The sequence below is a fragment of the Leucoraja erinacea genome, chromosome 24 (assembly GCF_028641065.1).
Source record: "Leucoraja erinacea ecotype New England chromosome 24, Leri_hhj_1, whole genome shotgun sequence".
Lineage (NCBI taxonomy): Eukaryota > Metazoa > Chordata > Chondrichthyes > Rajiformes > Rajidae > Leucoraja > Leucoraja erinaceus.
The window spans coordinates 2,231,253-2,249,275 of record NC_073400.1 but is presented as its reverse complement, the minus strand read 5'-3'; the positions used below and the strand labels follow the sequence as shown (position 1 = coordinate 2,249,275).

At 45.5% G+C, this 18,023-nt stretch overlaps 1 protein-coding gene across 1 annotated transcript in view; it reads right to left on the bottom strand.

Annotated features, from left to right (window-relative positions):
* Nucleotides 1-1,299: 1,299 nt before the first annotated feature.
* foxp4 (forkhead box P4) overlaps nucleotides 1,300-18,023 on the bottom strand; it is a 255,301-nt gene continuing 238,577 nt past the window's right edge. The window contains 4 exon segments of the mRNA XM_055654369.1: nucleotides 1,300-1,883; nucleotides 4,968-5,131; nucleotides 15,740-15,809; nucleotides 17,788-17,909. Of these exon segments, the coding sequence (XP_055510344.1) occupies nucleotides 1,739-1,883; nucleotides 4,968-5,131; nucleotides 15,740-15,809; nucleotides 17,788-17,909 (501 nt within the window). The 3' untranslated portion in view covers nucleotides 1,300-1,738.

Below are 18,023 nucleotides of genomic sequence, written 5' to 3'. Positions count from 1 at the left end.
CGCGCTTCTTTCTTGCCTCTTCTCAAAAAGTAGCAACCTCTAAATCTGTGTTGGTTCAGGTGATGGGAAGGGTACGATTTCCTGGTCAATCCATCTATTCTGATTGAAATTCACTCCCTATGGGAAAAGTGATTTATGTGCTGCTCCATCTAGAACATGCCACAGTGAGATACTGTTAATACTCCATATGTGTCTTTGGTGACTGAAATGGCATGGCACATTTGCATTAACTACATAATAAATGATAACTTCGGAGCAAGGGAATGCATGAATGAAGCTACAACCTGGTTGATATTACAATAATTCTGTGGGAAATTTGGTATTATCAAGATCCTCTCAAAATAGCATCATCTGTTTGTGGGTTTGTTGTTTGATAAATCTATCAATGAACAATCTTCTTCCTCCTTCCTTCCTGACTCGTCTCTCCAACCCTGTTCTGCCCACCCCTATCTCCCACTTCATCTTTTCCCGTTCGTTCTACCTCTCCTTCTCTATTCCTTTCCCTTCCTGAGTTCTTCCGACACTCCACCTTCCTGCCTTCTTACCCCACTCTTTGGAGGTCCAGGTGTCGCATCTGCTCTCTGGTATTACTACCTGTGTCCCTTTGCCCAGCCTGAGTTTACATATTGGGTGCCAACATCAGGAGGTATAGAAGAGTGATGTATAGAAACTGTGGAAATCCAGGACCTCATGGTCCAAAGGAGAGTCTCGGTCAATATGGATGGGACAAATAACAAGAAGACCCAGACAGAACCAACAGAAGATACATTTGCCCTTCCATTCAAACCTTAACATTTCTCAAAGTATATTTTGTATACTGCCCTTCAGCCCACAAGGGTTTGATTCATCGAAGATATGTGTCCAGCTTTTGAACATAGTGCCTGCAAGAATGGAGACACCCCTTGTCCACCTGTTTTTCTGAGCATTTTCTCTGCAGTTGTACCTTTGATTAGGTCTCCGTCAACGGTCTCTGAACTTCAATCATTTACAACATAATGTTTAAGTAAGAAAGTTTTAAAAGGTTCGCTTTTCCCTCCGCCCTCCCCTTCCGACACCCATTGTTCCCTGTTACCCTCCCGCTCCCTCCCACCCCATCCCCCTAACCGGGTATAAACACAAAAGCTAAAATAGCAGTGGAAGTTTAAAGACATTAATGCTGTCATTTGGATCTCCTCAGATGTCAACGCCAGTGAGTGGATCAGAAAACCCACGCGCAGTTCTGTAGATACCCTCTGCTTAAATACAATGTGCCTGTTGAGCTATCTACAACATTGAATAGAAAATTTTCAAATTGAGGTACCTTTAAAGCAGGTTGAAAATGTCTGTTTTTGGCCCTAATGGTGAAAATGCAACATTATTCACATCCCAGGCCTGTGGTCACTACCTGCCAGTTCAGAAGAGGAGTAGCCATCTCTATGTAAGCGGCAAAATATTTGGGAAGTAAAAGGAAGAAAATAATAGTCACCAGCTTCACTTCAAAAATTTGGAGCCATTCAATCTACACCCAACAAATTGGCTTGTGTTCCATAGCTCCATTGTCAGTGGGCGATCACAGTTGCGGTTGGAGTCTTCAAGTGTCTGTTGGCAATGAGGAGCTAGCTCCGTGACTCGGTCACTCAGCCCGGCCGAGGCAGGACCAGGAGTAGTGTTGGGGTGGATGTGCAGGTAAGAGGTCAGACCCTGTTTTTGTTTTTCTCTTTTTTTTTTTTGTTAAAACTTGAAGTGCTCGAGTTCCATCCTATTCCAGTTCCTCAGCCGTCAGCTCCTCCTCCATCCCCCTCGCTTCCTGCAACTCTGAATTCACATTGGCTGTGGCGATGAGGGAGATGGGTGGGTCATCCTCCTCAAGATCTGCAGGTTCCTCCTTGATGTGCACCTGGTGTCTGTGTGGACATTGGAAAAACACAGTGGTTTATATCGGGCTGGCAAATGCTCTGCTTATTGATGGTGCCTTTCATTCACTTACAATCAGACAATGAAAGAAAGGAAGCAGTGTGTTTCTAGATTACTTTTCTACAGTAATCGTTGCCTTAGAGTTAAAAAGTACACCTACCCATGAGTATTTATGTCACGCATTCACTCAGATTCAATCGAGGAGACGAGGAAACACTTTTTCTCACAGAGAGTTGTGAGTCTGTGGAATTCTCTGCCTCAGAGGGCGGTGGAGGTGGGTTCTCTGGATGCTTTCAAGAGAGAGCTAGATATGGACTCTTAAAAATCGTGGAGTCAGGGGATATGGGGAGAAGGCAGGAACTGGAAGGGGTACTGATTGGGGATGATCAGCCATGATCACATTGAATGGCGGTGCTGGCTCGAAGGGCCAAATGGTCTGCTCCTGCATCTATTGTCTATTGTCTATTGTCTATTGTCTATTGTCAATGGATTCAGGTCTAACCAACAGCTTATTCTGTGTTAGCAGCTTAGACCAGAGGAGGAAGGAAGGATGTAAAGTCCTCAAAGCCTTAAGTGGAAAGTGATTGTTGGTACATCAGCCGATGGGGCAGGCTGAACAAGAGGCATCTCCTTCACTTAGTCTGTTTATACACAGTGGACAATAGATTGGGGGAGGCATGAAGCATTGGGAGAAGATAAGAATCTGTAGACAGGATGACAATCCTTGTTGTGGGACCTTCCTAAAGGCAACCATTCGCAAATGACGGTTAAACCACAATAGACTCCAAAATGTGGTTATAGTTTTGTATTTCTTAAGGTAATATAAGCAGGAATGTAGCCCCAATCCTAATGTCAAACCCAAATAAAGAACGATAGCTATTGCCCAGACACATTGTAGTAAAGAACATCCCACAGATAGGTAAGGGCCATATTGCTTAGTGACCTCTTCAAACAGATTGTTCAATCAATAATTTACACTGATGCCTCCCTACAGTCAACTTACAGAAATACAGTTAGTCAGGCCTGAAAATACAGTCACCTTACAGAAATGAACAGTGTGCCACGAATGGACAAAACTACCCAGACAGAAGTATGATCACGATCTAACGATGGCCCACACCTCCTCCCACAGCCCAGATGGCACCGTTCCTAACAACATGTCCCTCACCTTCAATCCCCTGCACAGCTGATGTGCCCTCTCTCCTGCTGAGATCTCTGTTCACCCGTTCAATCCATATAACCATATAACAATTACAGCACGGAAACAGGCCATCTCGGCCCTACAAGTCCGTGCCGAACAAATTTTTTTTCCCCTTAGTCCCACCTGCCTGCACTCATACCATAACCCTCCATTCCCTTCTCATCCATATGCCTATCCAATTTATTTTTAAATGATACCAACGAACCTGCCTCCACCACTTCCACTGGAAGCTCATTCCACACCGCTACCACTCTCTCAGTAAAGAAGTTCCCCCTCATATTACCCCTAAACTGTCCCTTAATTCTGAAGTCATGTCCTCTTGTTTGAATCTTCCCTATTCTCAAAGGGAAAAGCTTGTCCACATCAACTCTGTCTATCCCTCTCATCATTTTAAAGACCTCTATCAGGTCCCCCACTGCTATTTACACCCTGACATACCGACTACTGATGCTGAATGAATGTTCTGCACTTTAGACTGTAGAGATACAGCACAGATGTCCACACCGAATCCGCATCGACCAGCGATCTCCCCGTACGCTAGCACTATCCTACACACTGGGGACAATTAAAAAGTTTACCAAAGCCAATTCACTTACAAACCTGTATGTCTGGGTGGGAGTGTGGGAGGAAACCGGAGCACCCAGAGAAAGCCCATGCATTCACAGGGGTAAGGTACAAACGTACAGACAGCACCCGTAGTCAGGATCGAACCCGGGTCTCTGGCGCTGTAAGGCAGCAACTCTACCGCTGCGCCACCATGACTTATACGCACATGTTCCTCAAATTAAATCCTCCAAAATGCCACCTGTCTGTTTCTCAACATCCTCAATCCAAATCAATCCTATTTTTTGGGGATGATTACCTGACCCAGACCAAAGCTCCCCTTTTACAAGGTGCCACAATGGGATTGGTTCCTGCATCATCCATTATCGCCACTACCCTTTGCCTGACTTTGGACACTCTAGTACTGTGTAACGTATGCTGGAATTGGACAACAGATTGAAACAGACAGAGGTCTCTGTCTGATGTCACAACGAGATCTCTCGTTTTCACACCTTACACTTTCTTATCTCTGTGTCTCCCTCTCCCCTGTCTCTTAGTCTGAAGAAGGGTCTCGACCCAAAACGTCACCCACTGTTTCTATCCAGAGATGCTGCCTGTCCCGCTGAGTTACTCCAGCATTTTGTCTTTAGAAATCTCTGCCATATAAGTAGGATGTGTACCCCACAGCCCTTGGCAATAGTCTTGTGTTCAAACAGTTACATCGACTAATCTAGATTTATTTACAAGCAAAGAGTCAATTAAGAGTCGTTCTTATTATTTAACCTTTGAAAGCACGAAGACTGTAAGCTCCGATGTGGTTCTCATGTGCACATCTGATTATAGTCACCACTAATGGCATCTGCGCCTTCACTTTCCTAAAGTCCTACATTTGGGAATTCTTTGCCTGAATCTCTCAGTTGCGTCCTCCTTGGGTCGTGCTTTCGAACCAATCATTTGGTCACCTGTCGCGCTATTTCATCGTCTGACTGTGTTAATAGACACAAAGTGTTGGAGTAACTCAGCGGGACAGGCAGCACCTCTGGAAAGAATCAATGGTGACGTGTTGGGTTGAGACCCTTCTCCAGTCCCTATACGTCACCCATTCCTTCTCTCCAGAGATGCTGAGTTACTCCAGCATTTTGTATCTATTTTCGGTGGAAACCAGCATCTGCAGTTCCTTCCTGCCTGTATTACACTGCAACAGCACATTGGAATAATGTTAATGGCATGATGCAAATGTAAAATGTGTCCGGCATTTTACTCTGCAAAGCCTCCAGGATATCGCAGGGCCTAACGGCGGGTGTGGCCTGGCCCTGGATTTGAAGCGTACCCGTGTTGCTGAGGGGAGAGCCCCGGACTGCTGCTCCCGTTGCTGTTCACTTGCTCCACTGTGCTGCTGACGTCATCGTGACCCACATGCATCAAGCCGCTGGCCGACGTGTTCATCAGAGCTGAGCTGTTGAGCAGCTGCAGGTTACTCTCGGCCAGAGCTGCCTGCAGAAGAGGGCGACAAGGTTGGTTCACGGTTAATGTGGGAAAATCTTTCTGAATGCAGAGAAGTCCCTTTCTCCTGAAATGTTTGATCAGGTAGCGTTGGGGAATCTAGGTAAACATCAGCAGGTCATGGTTAGTATTGGATATAGGTTAGTATTGATGCTGCTGCACCCGCTGAGTTTCTCCAGCAATTTTGTCTACCTTCGATTTTCCAGCATCTGCAGTTCCTTCTTGAACAGGTTAGTATTGGTGCAGTTTCGCACTACTGCTCGGTCACCTAATCAATGATTGGATGGTTTGTCATCAGCTTACCATATGGCCAAAGTATCGATCATTGCCTTGAATATACAGTCAGGAAACTCCAATAGATTTGCTGAACATAACTCCCTTTCATAAAACCATGACAACTCCACCTAATAAAAGAAGGTAGATCAGAAGGGCCGAATGGCCTACTCTTGCACCTAATTTCTATGTTTCTATGTTTCTAGTTGGGCGACATGGGTGGAATGGGCCGAATGGCCTGTTTCTGTACTATATATCTTCATGACTCTTATGACCCAAAGGCTGATATTGGATCAGAATGAGATGTTTACAGTTATGGTTGGCTGTTTGTAAGAAGAATTTCTATGTGGACTGTTGGTCATAATTGGTCATAATACTGAGATACGAGATATAAGTCATAAACTCAGTGGGGAATTTAGGAAAGGCTGGACTAGTGCTAGAGAAAATGGAAAAAAAAATGACCAGAGTTCTTTCTTCTGATTGCGATCCATATTTCCTCCTGTTGGAGGCTGTGCAGAAGAGGACTAATGAATAACCACATCACCCATTGCCTGTTATCACCCCACATCAACCCCCCCTTCCCCTCCTCAGCCCACCTCCAAGTTCAAAAACTAGAGGGAGAGGTTGGGCAGGCTATGACTTTATTCCTTGGAGCGCAGGAAGATGAGGGTTGATCTTAGAGAGGTGGATAAAATCATGAGGGGGTAATGCACAATCTTATATACAGAGTGGGGGAATCAAGAACCAGAGGATATAGGTTTAAGGTGAGAACGGAACGATTTAATAGGAACCTGAAGGGATTTGTTTTCACACAGAGGGTGGTGGGTATATGGAACGAGCTGCCAGAGGAAGTAGTTGAGGCAAGTACTATAACACCATTTAAAATACATTTGGACAGGTACATGGTTTAGAGGGCTATGGGCCAAAAGTAGGCAGGTGGGACTAGTGTAGATGGGACATGTCGGTTTGCATGGGCAGGTTGGGCTGAAGGGCCGTTTTCTGTGATGTATGAGTTATTCAGTGACGCTGATGGCGTGTGTGAGAGTGGACAGCACACATGACTGTTGGAACCCGCAACAGCTGTGTATCAGGACGATAGGGGATCATCGAAGCTAAACACATGCTATTGCATCCACTGCTCTAGATGTCAGCTGATCTACGTCGGTGAGACCAAGTGTAGGCTTGGCAATCGTTTCGTCAAACACCTCAGCTCGGTCGGCATTAACCAACCTGATCTCCCGGTGGCTCAACACTTCAACTCCCCCTCCCATTCCGAATCCGACCTCTCTGTCCTGGGCCTCCTACAAGGCCAGAGTGAACACCACCAGAAATTGGAGGAGCAGCACCTCATTTTCCGCTTGGGCAGTTTGCACCCCAGCGGCATGAACACTGAATTCGCCAATTTCCGGTGGACCTCGCTGTCTCCCTCCTCCCCTTCTCAGTTCTCCCTCATCCCTCTGGTTCCTCCTCTTCCTTTCTTCTTCCCCCCCCCCCCCCCCCCCCCCCCCCCACCCCACATCAGTCTTAAGAAAAGTTTCGGCCCGAAAACATCGCCTCTTTCATTCGCTCCATAGATGCTCCATAGAGTTTCCCCAGCATTTTTGTCTACCTTCGATTTTCCAGCATCTGCAGTTCCTTCTTAAACAGTATTTGGACTAGTGTAGATGGGGCAAGTCAGGCTGAAGGGCCTGTCTCCATGCTCTATGATTCTATGACTCTATGTAGACACTGACCAACTCCTAGCTAATGCTCAGTGCTCACTTAGCCCAACCAGACAGTTTATCTGAGAGTTCAGAATCATAGTTAATATCTTATATAACCATATAACCATATAACAATTACAGCACGGAAACAGGCCATCTCGGCCCTACTTTTTTCCCTTAGTCCCACATGCCTGCACTCATACCATAACCCTCCATTCCCTTCTCATCCATATGCCTATCCAATTTATTTTTAAATGATACCAACGAACCTGCCTCCACCACTTCCACTGGAAGTTCATTCCACACCGCTACCACTCTCTGAGTAAAGAAGTTCCCCCTCATATTACCCCTAAACTTCTGTCCCTTAATTCTGAAGTCATGTCCTCTTGTTTGAATCTTCCCTATTCTCAAAGGGAAAAGCTTGTCCACATCAACTCTGTCTATCCCTCTCATCATTTTAAAGACCTCTATCAAGTCCCCCCTTAACCTTCTGCGCTCCAGAGAATAAAGACCTAACTTATTCAACCTTTCTATGTAACTTAGTTGTTGAAACCCAGGCAACATTCTAGTAAATCTCCTCTGTACTCTCTCCATTGTGTTGACAACCTTCCTATAATTAAGCGACCAAAATTGTACACCGTACTCCAGATTTGGTCTCACCAATGACTTGTACAATTTTAACATTACATCCCAGCTTCTATACTCAATGCTCTGATTTATAAAGCACCCCCTATCTTGGTATCATTTGCATACTTACTAATCCAATTTACCACACCTTCATCCAGATCATTGATGTACATGACAAGCAACAAAGGACCCAACACAAATCCCTGAGGCACCCCACTAGTCACCTGCCTCCAACCCGACAAACAGCTATCCACCATTACCCTCTGGCGTCTCCCATTCAGCCACTGTTGAATCCATCTTGCTACTCCTGCATTTATACCCAACAGTTGAACCTTCTTAACCAACCTTCCATGAGGAACATTGTCAAAGGCCTTACTAAAGTCCATATAGACAACATCCACTGCTTTACCCTTGTCAATTTCCCTAGTAACCTCTTCAAAAAATTCAAGAAGATTAGTCAAACATGACCTTCCAGACACAAATCCATGTTGACTGTTCCTAATCAGACCCTGTTTATCCAGATGCTTATATATATATTATCTCTAAGTATCTTTTCCATTAATTTGCCCACCACTGAAGTCAAACTAGCAGGTCTATAATTGCTAGGTTTACTCTTAGAACCCTTTTTAAACAATGGAACAACATGCGCAGTACGCCAATCCTCGGGGACTATTCCCGTTTCTAATGACATTTGAAATATTTCTGTCATAGCCCCGGCTATTTCTACACTAACTTCCCTCAATGTCCTAGGGAATATCCTGTCAGGACCTGGAGACTTATCCACATTTATATTTTTCAAAAGTGTCAGTACTTCTTTTACTTTGAAACTCATAGTATCCATAGCTACTCTACTAGTTTCCCTTACCTCACATAATTCAATATCCTTCTCCTTGGTGAATACCGAAGAAAATAAATTGTTCAATATCTCCCCCATCTCTTTTGGCTCTGCAGATAGCTGTCCACTCTGACTCTCTAATGGACCAATTTTATCCCTCGTTATCCTTTTGCTATTAATATAGCTGTAGAAACCCTTTGGATTTACTTTCACCTTACTTGCCAAAGCAACGTCATATCTTCTTTTAGCTTTTCTAATTCATTTCTTAAGATTCTTTTTACATTTCTTATACTCCTCAAGCACCTCATTTACTTCATGCTGCCTATAATTATTGTAGATCTCTCTCTTTTTCTGAACAAATGTCCAATTTCCCTTGAAAACCGGGGCTCTTTCCAATTTTTACTGTTTCCTTTCAACCAAACATAATTCATAGCAAAAGGATTTGAGTATAGGAGCAGGGAGGTTCTACTGCAGTTGTACATGGTCTTGGTGAGACCACACCTGGAGTATTGCGTACAGTTTTGGTCTCCTAATCTGAGGAAAGACATTCTTGCCATAGAGGGAGTACAGAGAAGGTTCACCAGACTGATTCCTGGGATGTCAGGACTTTCATATGAAGGAAGACTGAATAGACTCGGTTTGTACTCGCTAGAATTTAGAAGATTAAGGGGGGATCTTCTAGAAACTTACAAAATTCTTAAGGGGTTGGACAGGCTAGATGCAGGAAGATTGTTCCCGATGTTGGGGAAGTCCAGAACAAGGGGTCATACTTTAAGGATAAGGGGGGAATCTTTTAGGACCGAGATGAGGAAAACTTTTTTCACACAGAGAGTGGTGAATCTCTGGAATTCTCTGCTGCAGAAGGTAGTCAAGGCCAGTTCATTGGCTATATTTAAGAGGGAGTTAGATGTGGCCCTTGTGGCTAAAGGGGATCAGAGGGTATGGAGAGAAGGCAGGTACGGGATACTGAGTTGGATGATCAGCCATGATCATATTGAATGGCGGTGCAGGCTCGAAGGGCCGAATGGCCTACTCCTGCACCTAATTTCTATGTTTCTATGTTTCTATGAACAGGAACATAAAGATTCTGTACTCTTAAAATTTCCCCTTTAAATGTCCTCCATTTTTCTTCTACATCCTTCCCATAAAACAAAATGTCCCAGTTCACTCCTTTAAAATCATTTCGCCTCTCATCAAAGTTAGCCTTTCTCCAATCAAAAATCTCAACCCTAGGTCCAGTTCTGACCCTCTCCATAATTATATTGAAACTAATGGTATTGTGATCACTGGACCTGAAGTGCTCCCCAACGCATACCTCCGCCACCTGTCCCGTCTCATTTCCTAACACGAGGTCCAGCACTGCCCCTCCTCTAGTAGGTACCTCTATGTATTGCTGCAAAAAACTATCCTGCACACATTTTACAAACTCCAAACCATCCAGCCCACAATCACTACCTTGTGCTTACTACTAATATCTGCTATCTCCTTACATATTTGCTCTTCCAATTCTCGATCCCCATTTGGCGGTCTATAATACACCCCTATAAGTGTTGCTACACCTTTCCCACTTCTCAGTTCCACCCAAATAACCTCCCTAGATGAGCCCTCTAATCTATCCTGCCAAAGCACTGCGGTAATATCTTCCCTGACTAACAATGCAACACCTCCACCTCTTGCCCCTCCAATTCTATCACACCTGAAGCAACGAAATCCTGGAATATTTCGTTTCCAATCACAGCCCTCCTGTAACCATGTTTCACTGATCGCCACAACATCATACTTCCAGGTGTCTATCCAGACTCTAAGCTCATCCACCTTTCTTACAATGCTCCTAGCATTAAAATATGCACATTTAAGAAACCCCCCGCCTCTTATTCTCTGTTTATTTCCTTTTTCTTCTTTCTCCTCTTGTGTCAGAGTGCTTCCCTTTTCTGCTTCCTGTCTCCCATTCTTACTAGCTTTCTCTATTTGAGTCCCTCGCCCCAACCATTCTAGTTTAAAGTCTCCCCAGTAGCCTTTGCAAATTTCCCCGCCAGGATATTGGTCCCCTCGGGTTCAAGTGCAACCCATCCTTTCTGTACAGGTCCCACAATGTACCAACAATGTACCAACAATGTCCAGTCTATGATCACCAACTTATGAACACGCGCACATACAAACAATATTATTCTATCCAAAAGTCCAACATACATACGCACATACATACATACATACATACATACATACATACATACACATACATACATACATACATACATACCCACACATTCATCCTTGTGAGCGACAGAACTAGTCTAACACAACTTCTCCAGTATTGTTCCTTCTGATCAGTCTTGTGTGTGCTTTACAATACTGTGCAGTTCTGGCTGCATATTGAGTGTTTTTTTGTGCATTTACTGACGTAGGGACAACATTGATGGATGGAGGTTCCTGTGTGACCCTGGGGCTGTCTGTACAGACACAGGCCTTGTGTTGAGGTTACCTGAGCCAGGTAGTTACAGCACGGGGACATCAGGCACCTCCTAGTGACAGTCGCTGGTACTTCAGCCCATGATCATATCCCATCTCTTTACAGGGAGGAGAGTGGGAACAAATGCTGCCGATTCCACATGGTTAGGGCATGGAACCATTCTTAGACTTACACCAGCCCTGTTAATCCAGACATCTCCCCCTCAAAATGAAAGTCAACAAGGGATTGAGGAGCAGGAGCAGGCGGCTGTGTACGAACTATTAAAGCACTATTTTGATGAAGGCTGATAGATAGCTGGGCAAAAGCAAGGATTGAAACAGAACTCCACAGTATAACTCACTAAAGGGGAACAATGTCAAAATAATCCCCCAATCAATAACGAAACATCGCATTTACTCGTTAGAAGCATCTGAACTTCAGCTTCAGGGCTGGTTCACGGGACCTGAGACCAGTTTCATCGCCAGAGGTGGGGACCCTGGGGTTTGCAGCTGTGTGACCCCGGGTGGACCAACCCCAGTGGGAGCCCACCCAACACTCGTTCATCATGGAGGGAGGGCACTGGCCCCAGAGCTGGAGCAGCTGCCGCCGTGGATTTCTACAACTCTCTCCGCTTTCCACCCACATTGTGACGTTTCCAAATGAGAACAATCTGGGAAGCAAAGTGTCGGTAATTCACGGGAGTCAGACAAATATCCCGACATTTAAAATGCAGCTGGATTATTTTAGTGAGAGTGCAGGAGATTTGATAGTTTGGGAATAAGGGTTAACAACAGTTTGCATCAGTTTTTTTGTTTTTCCGTTTTGTCATTCTTTGCCCCACTAATTCACTCCGCCTGACAAATTTTATGCTTGTCAGATTTTCTCTGGTTCTCTCCCCCCCTCCCCCTCTCACTCTGTGTCTGTGTATATTTGTGTGTCTGTGTTTGACTGTGTGAGTGTGTGTACGTGTAAGTGTGGGTGTGTTTGTGTTCGTATGTGTGTGTTCATTTCTCACCTGCTCTCCCATTCGCTATCATTATTTTTCTCTGTCCTGTTTGACTTTCACTCTCTACCTCTCTGTGTCTGTCTGTCTGTCTGTCTGTCTGTCTGTCTGTCTGTCTGTCTGTCTGTCTGTCTGTCTGTCTGTCTGTCTGTCTGTCTCTCCTCCACAATTTCCAGTCATTCAAATGTCAAATAATCCTTCAAGATAAACAAGCATTTACGTGTGTAAGGACATGGGATGAGTTCAAGGTGAGTTGTCCCCTTGCCCCTGTGTGACGGGAGATACCAGCATCTAGTGGTGTTTCCACCTGCTCCTCAGACACAGCAGAAACCTGATCGGTCTGTCTTCTCCTGATACCTTGCAAGGTGATTGCCAGCTGTGTCACCAGCGACCCACAGCACAGTGTGACCTGTGGTTCCAGCTACAAGAGCACAGAGCTTGTTCCTTCATGTGAGAGGGGGAGAGGGTCTGGGTGGCGCCGAATATCCATAGCACCCCTGAATATATATTTGACCAAGAGGCCATTTGGCCCATCATCCCCTTGCTTGGTTATTGAAAGAGCAATTCAATTGGTCTCATAACTGTTCTTTCTCTCATATACCTGGAATTCTCTCCTTAATGTAATGTTACAAACATCTGGGTTCATGATAAGATTTCAAAGTCATAAATGGTTATCCTGCCTCATTCTTAGCTCACGTGCAAAATGATGGACAAATACATTCGACCATCGAGTGTGTGTTGGCCACCAGTTCTAATTATACCAGTAACCCTTCATTGATTCCATTTTGGTTGCCTAGCTCCCCTGAGATCCCACTGTTCAACTACACACCCGGGGCATTTTAAACCCATCAATTTACACCTAGCTCCCACCCCCAGAGTTGTGTTTTGTTCTGTAGCAGGGGTGGACTACCTCATGAGTCACCATCCACCTCCTCAGCAGCACCCCCTGCCCCAACTCGACAGGGACTGAGGTTCCCACTTTGGCCGCGTGAAGCTCAGAACTCAGGGACACAATGGGAAGAAGCAACACACTCTTAGTCCCAAGGAACTGCTAAAGCGAAGATGGTGACGAGTTTGCAGTTTGTCACTGAATTACATAAGTAGCAATTATGATAACTCATTGTAAATCATTAGACTGAAGGTTAAATTTTAGTTAGTTAGTTAGTTAGTTTATTGTCACGTGTAAAGATTTTGTTGCGTGCTAACCAGCCAGCGAAAAAATAATACACGATGACAATCGAGCCGTTCACAGTGTACAGATAGATACATGATAAGGGACAACGATTAGAGAATGGGTGCTAGCACAATATTCAGGGAAGGAGCTAAAGGCATTTTCGTCTTCAGTAAGAGGAGGGAACGGCCGTGTGAGGATTTCACAACAAGGATGAGAATTTGACAGATTATTTGCACCTCGGGCTGTTTATTCAGTTTAAATCAGCTTGTGTTTCTTCTGAGGAGGTGACACACTCATGTGTGTCATCTAACCATCTGAGTCCAGGTGATGTACCCCTGTGTCTGTGGGTATTTGGCTGTGGGGGTGGGGGGTTGTTCACTGCTGGCTCCGATCATGACAACCGTACACACACACAGTCACACAGGTCCAATGAGGACCAGGATCCCAGCTGAAAACATTGCATCCCACGAGTCACCTCGCAAACCCTGCTCAGTCCCTTCAGTCTGCAACTCAGTGACTCAGGAAAGAGGCGTCCGCCTGAGATACCCAAAGTAGCCAGCTGGGGTCCCTGTCTCGCTGCACATCCAGCTGTGCATTGCTATCGGAAATATCGAGAACATCGGCAGATGCAGGGGAGGGCAGGTGGGGGTCAGTTTCTGAGACTTTATTCCACAAAAGAGCCCGTTTCTCAGTTCATCCAAGTTCACTGGCTGCTCCAGACTCCTTCTTTCATGAGTGTGTGAGCCAGTCCTTGCACACGAGAGTGTAGGTACATCTTTAGGGGTGTGCAAATGTGTGCACATTGTGTGTGTGTGTGTGTAGGAATAAATGTGTAATTACTGGTGTGTGGTCTTGTGCTGGCCTGTGTCGATGTGTATGTCTGTGTGTGAATGTGTGTATGTAGTGTGTGTGTGTGTGTGTGTGTGTGTGTGTGTGTGTGTGTGTGTGTGTGTGTGTGTGTGTGTGTGTGTGTGTGTGTGTGTGTGTGTGTGTGTGTGTGTGTGTGTGTGTGTGTGTGTGTGTGTGTGTGTGTGTGTGTGTGTGTGTGTGTGTGTGTGTGTGTGTGTGTGTGTGTGTGTGTGTGTGTTTTTACCATGTGTGTGTGCACATAAGTAAGTGTGACAAGTTGTAAGTGTGTAGAATGTGTATGTGAGTGTGCTTTCTTTGGTGTGTAATGTAAACGAGTGCCTATCCATGAGTGTGTGCGTGAGAGTGTGCAGGGGGTGTGGGCAATAATGTGTGTTTGTGTAAGCAGAATTGGAGGCAGGGGTCTGATGCCTCTGCCCTCTGCCCTCTGCCCTCTGCCCTCTGCCAGGATCTGCTGCTGACCTTCAGTGGGGAATGTGTAAGGATTGCGTGAAACCATCGCCTAATCTGGGCCTGCTCTCGCCAGTATATTGGAGTCCACACTGAGTGCAGGTATAGCTGAACTGCCTTGGCCTATGCGATTTCCCACATTTCAACTCCCCATCCCATTCCCAAACTGATGTTTGTGTCCTGGGCCTCCTCCACTGTCAGAGTGAGGCCCAGTGCAAATTGGAGGAACAGCACCTCATAATTCGCATATAATTCGCATGAATATTGATTTCTCTAATTTCAAGTCGCCCTTGAATTCTTCCTCTTTCTGTCCCCTTCTCACTCCAGTCATCTTGCTAGTTTCACTGTTTGTATCCCTTCATTATTTCCTCTTCCACAGTCAACAATGGACCATTGTGGGCTCCACCGTCATCGGTGCTGGCTGTGGTTTGTTCTGTACCCTTATCATACCTCTAGTTTTCCTTTCCCCCAACTCTCAGTCTGAAGAAGGGTTTTGACCCAAAACATCACCTATTTCTTTTCTCTGGAGAAGCTGCCTGACCCGCTGAGTTACTCCAGCATTTTGTATTTATCTTCGGTGAAAACCAGCGCCTGCAGTTCCTTCCTCCATACGTGATTACAATGCAGCCATCCCCAGTGTACAGGTGCAGGATACCGGGAATATCGTACAATGCGGAATATAGTCCAGTAAAGTCTGATAAAGTTTGAAGGTCTCCGGGAGGACAGGACCACTCTCTACTTGGTGAGAGGATGGTTCAGTTGCCTGATAACAGCCCTGTGCCTGCGTACGGAGTGGATCAGTAATTAAAACCCTCTTCCCATCTCCTGGAGACAGAGGCAAAGCTGGAGAGGGTGCAAATCATTTGTTTCGATAGGCGAAGCTGCCTGGACTAGTGAAAGCTCAAGTCCAACATAAACCCCAAGCAAACCATGTGGTCACACGTGGATTTTTTTAAGGCAGAGATAGATAGATAGATTATTGATTAGTACAGGTGTCAGGGGTTATGAGGAGAAGGCAGGAGAATGGAGTTCGGAGGGAGAGGTAGATCAGCCATGATTAAATGGCGGAGCAGACTTGATGGGCTGAGTGGCCTAATTCTGCTCCAATCACTTATGAACATTGACAGGACAGGCAGCCTCAGGTGACCAGTGGAAGCCCATGCAATGTACTTGGCATTCACAACCCTTTCCTCTCCTAATTGGAATGTGATCACTCACCTGGTAGCTTGAGGTAAGTGCTCCTCCATATCCAAGACCTGTAATCACATTCTTCACTAAAGTTGGACTTCTAAAATAAAGAAACAATTTGATCAGCATAAAGACAAATGCTTTTAACTAATCTGCTACAATAGAATTATGTACAAAACAAATAGTCCTGTAAATGTTTTTGCTGGTCTTGTTGAAGGAATCTAGCCTCCAGAACAAATAATAACCCTTTTAATGCGTCATAAAATATTTAATATACAAAAGCAAGGTATTTGGAGTCATGTAGGCCACAAAAATGTTTTACATAAACTTTCTCCTCCCCTGCTTCATCTCCTTGGACCAGTGTCTTAGTTTAGAGATACAGCGTGGAAACAGGCCCTTCCCCCACCGAGTGCATGCACTAACACTACCCTACACACACGAGAGACAATTTTACATTTATACTTTTATTCCAAGTCAATTAACCTACAAACCTGTATGTCTTTGGAGTGTGGGAGGAAACCGAAGATCTCAGAGAAAACCCACACGGACACAGGGAGAATGTCCAAACTCTGTACAGATAAGCACCCGTAGTCAGAATCGAACCCGGGTCTCTGGCGCTGTCAGGTAGTAGCTCTATATCACTGCGCCACCCTATACCACTGCAGCCCTATCTGCTCCTGTTCATCTCCTTCTTGTGTCAAATGCAGCACCCACTTGACAGACCCAAAGTTATTCACCTCAGCTCAGCATGTCCACACTCCCAGCACCATCTGGCCAACACATGCCTTTTGTAACTCCTGCAGGGTTGACCAGTTTATGATGTGATGGGTGACAGTTGAGTGGGTGTTCTGACACAGGGACCATTCACAAGCCCTGGTTTGGGATGTTTCACATCTCAGCCCGATGCCGAATAGCTGGGAAAGGTGAGATGAGATCACCTCAACATAATATCTTGCTGGCAGTTCACTGATCTCTGGAGAAAATTGAAACCAAATGGGTAACTTGGCGAAGGGCTGATGGGATCTGAGCTGCTGACAACTATCCTTTTATTATTATTTACGGATTCAAGTTGGTACCTGTCATTCTCATATGGTGATATAATCGGCTAAAGCAGAGGAGAATGTGTCATAAACATGGGGAAAGGTCATCACACTCTGAGATACTTTCTGGAGGGTTACCATGGATACAGGGCCTGGGTGGGATTAGACACAGGGTCATCTTTCAGCGATCTTGTAGGGTCAGCCAGGGTTGACAGTGCGTTATGTTAACTGCACCCTATTGACCCTAGAGCTCAGTAGACTTGTTTGGGTACGATGCTTTCACTTGGAATCTTGAGCCTTATTCTTTTTTTATCCCCAATCCTTTCATTCACTGTATAATTCTGACATTTTATATCTTCCTATCCTGAGTCTCCAAGCTTTCAGTGCATTCCACATTTCAACTTGCAGTGACATGGTTTAGTTTAGTTTAGAGATACAGCGTGGAAACAGGCCCTTCAGCCCATTGAGTCCGCACCGACCAGTGATGTCCCTGCACATTGACACTACCCAACACACACTAGGGACAATTTACATTTATACCAAGACAATGAACCTACAAACCTGTACGTCTTTGTAGTGTGGGGTGAAACCGAAGATCTCGGAGAAAACCCACGCAGGTCACGGGGAGAACTTGCAAACTCCGTACAGACAGCACCCGTAATCAGGATCGAACCCAGGACCCGGGGCTCTGGCGCTGTAAGGCAACAACACTACCGCTGCGCCACCGCCTCTAGGGTCTGTTACTGACAATCCCCCCAAGGGGAAGCACCAACATTCCTCTGCACTTTGAGACTTGGACCCTAGAACAGTACAGCACAGGAACAGGCCCTTCGGCCCACAATGTCTGTGCTGAATATGATGCCAAGATCAACTCCTATCTGTCTACACATAGTACACATGCTTCTATTCCCTGCATGTCCATGTGCCTATCCAAAAGTCCCTTAGAAGCCACTATCATATCTGGTGAGACATGGTGAGCTGATGCGTGAAGGTGCCAGGGAGGGGCAGAGGGGAACAATATCAGAACTGGTGCCTTACCCGGTCATCTTTGGTGGTCTTCTCTTTTGGTACTCTAGTTCATCCACCGTCCAGACTGCCCCTTTTACATTCTCCACTCGGACAAAACACTTGTGGAGACTAAGGTTGTGGCGCACGGCATTCTGTAATGTACAGGAGAGAAGGGCAGGCACAGGGTTAAGACATGCCTTGAGAATGTTGACCATCGAGCACAGGAAACAAAGATACTGAGCGGTGGTTCATTACCAGATTACGGG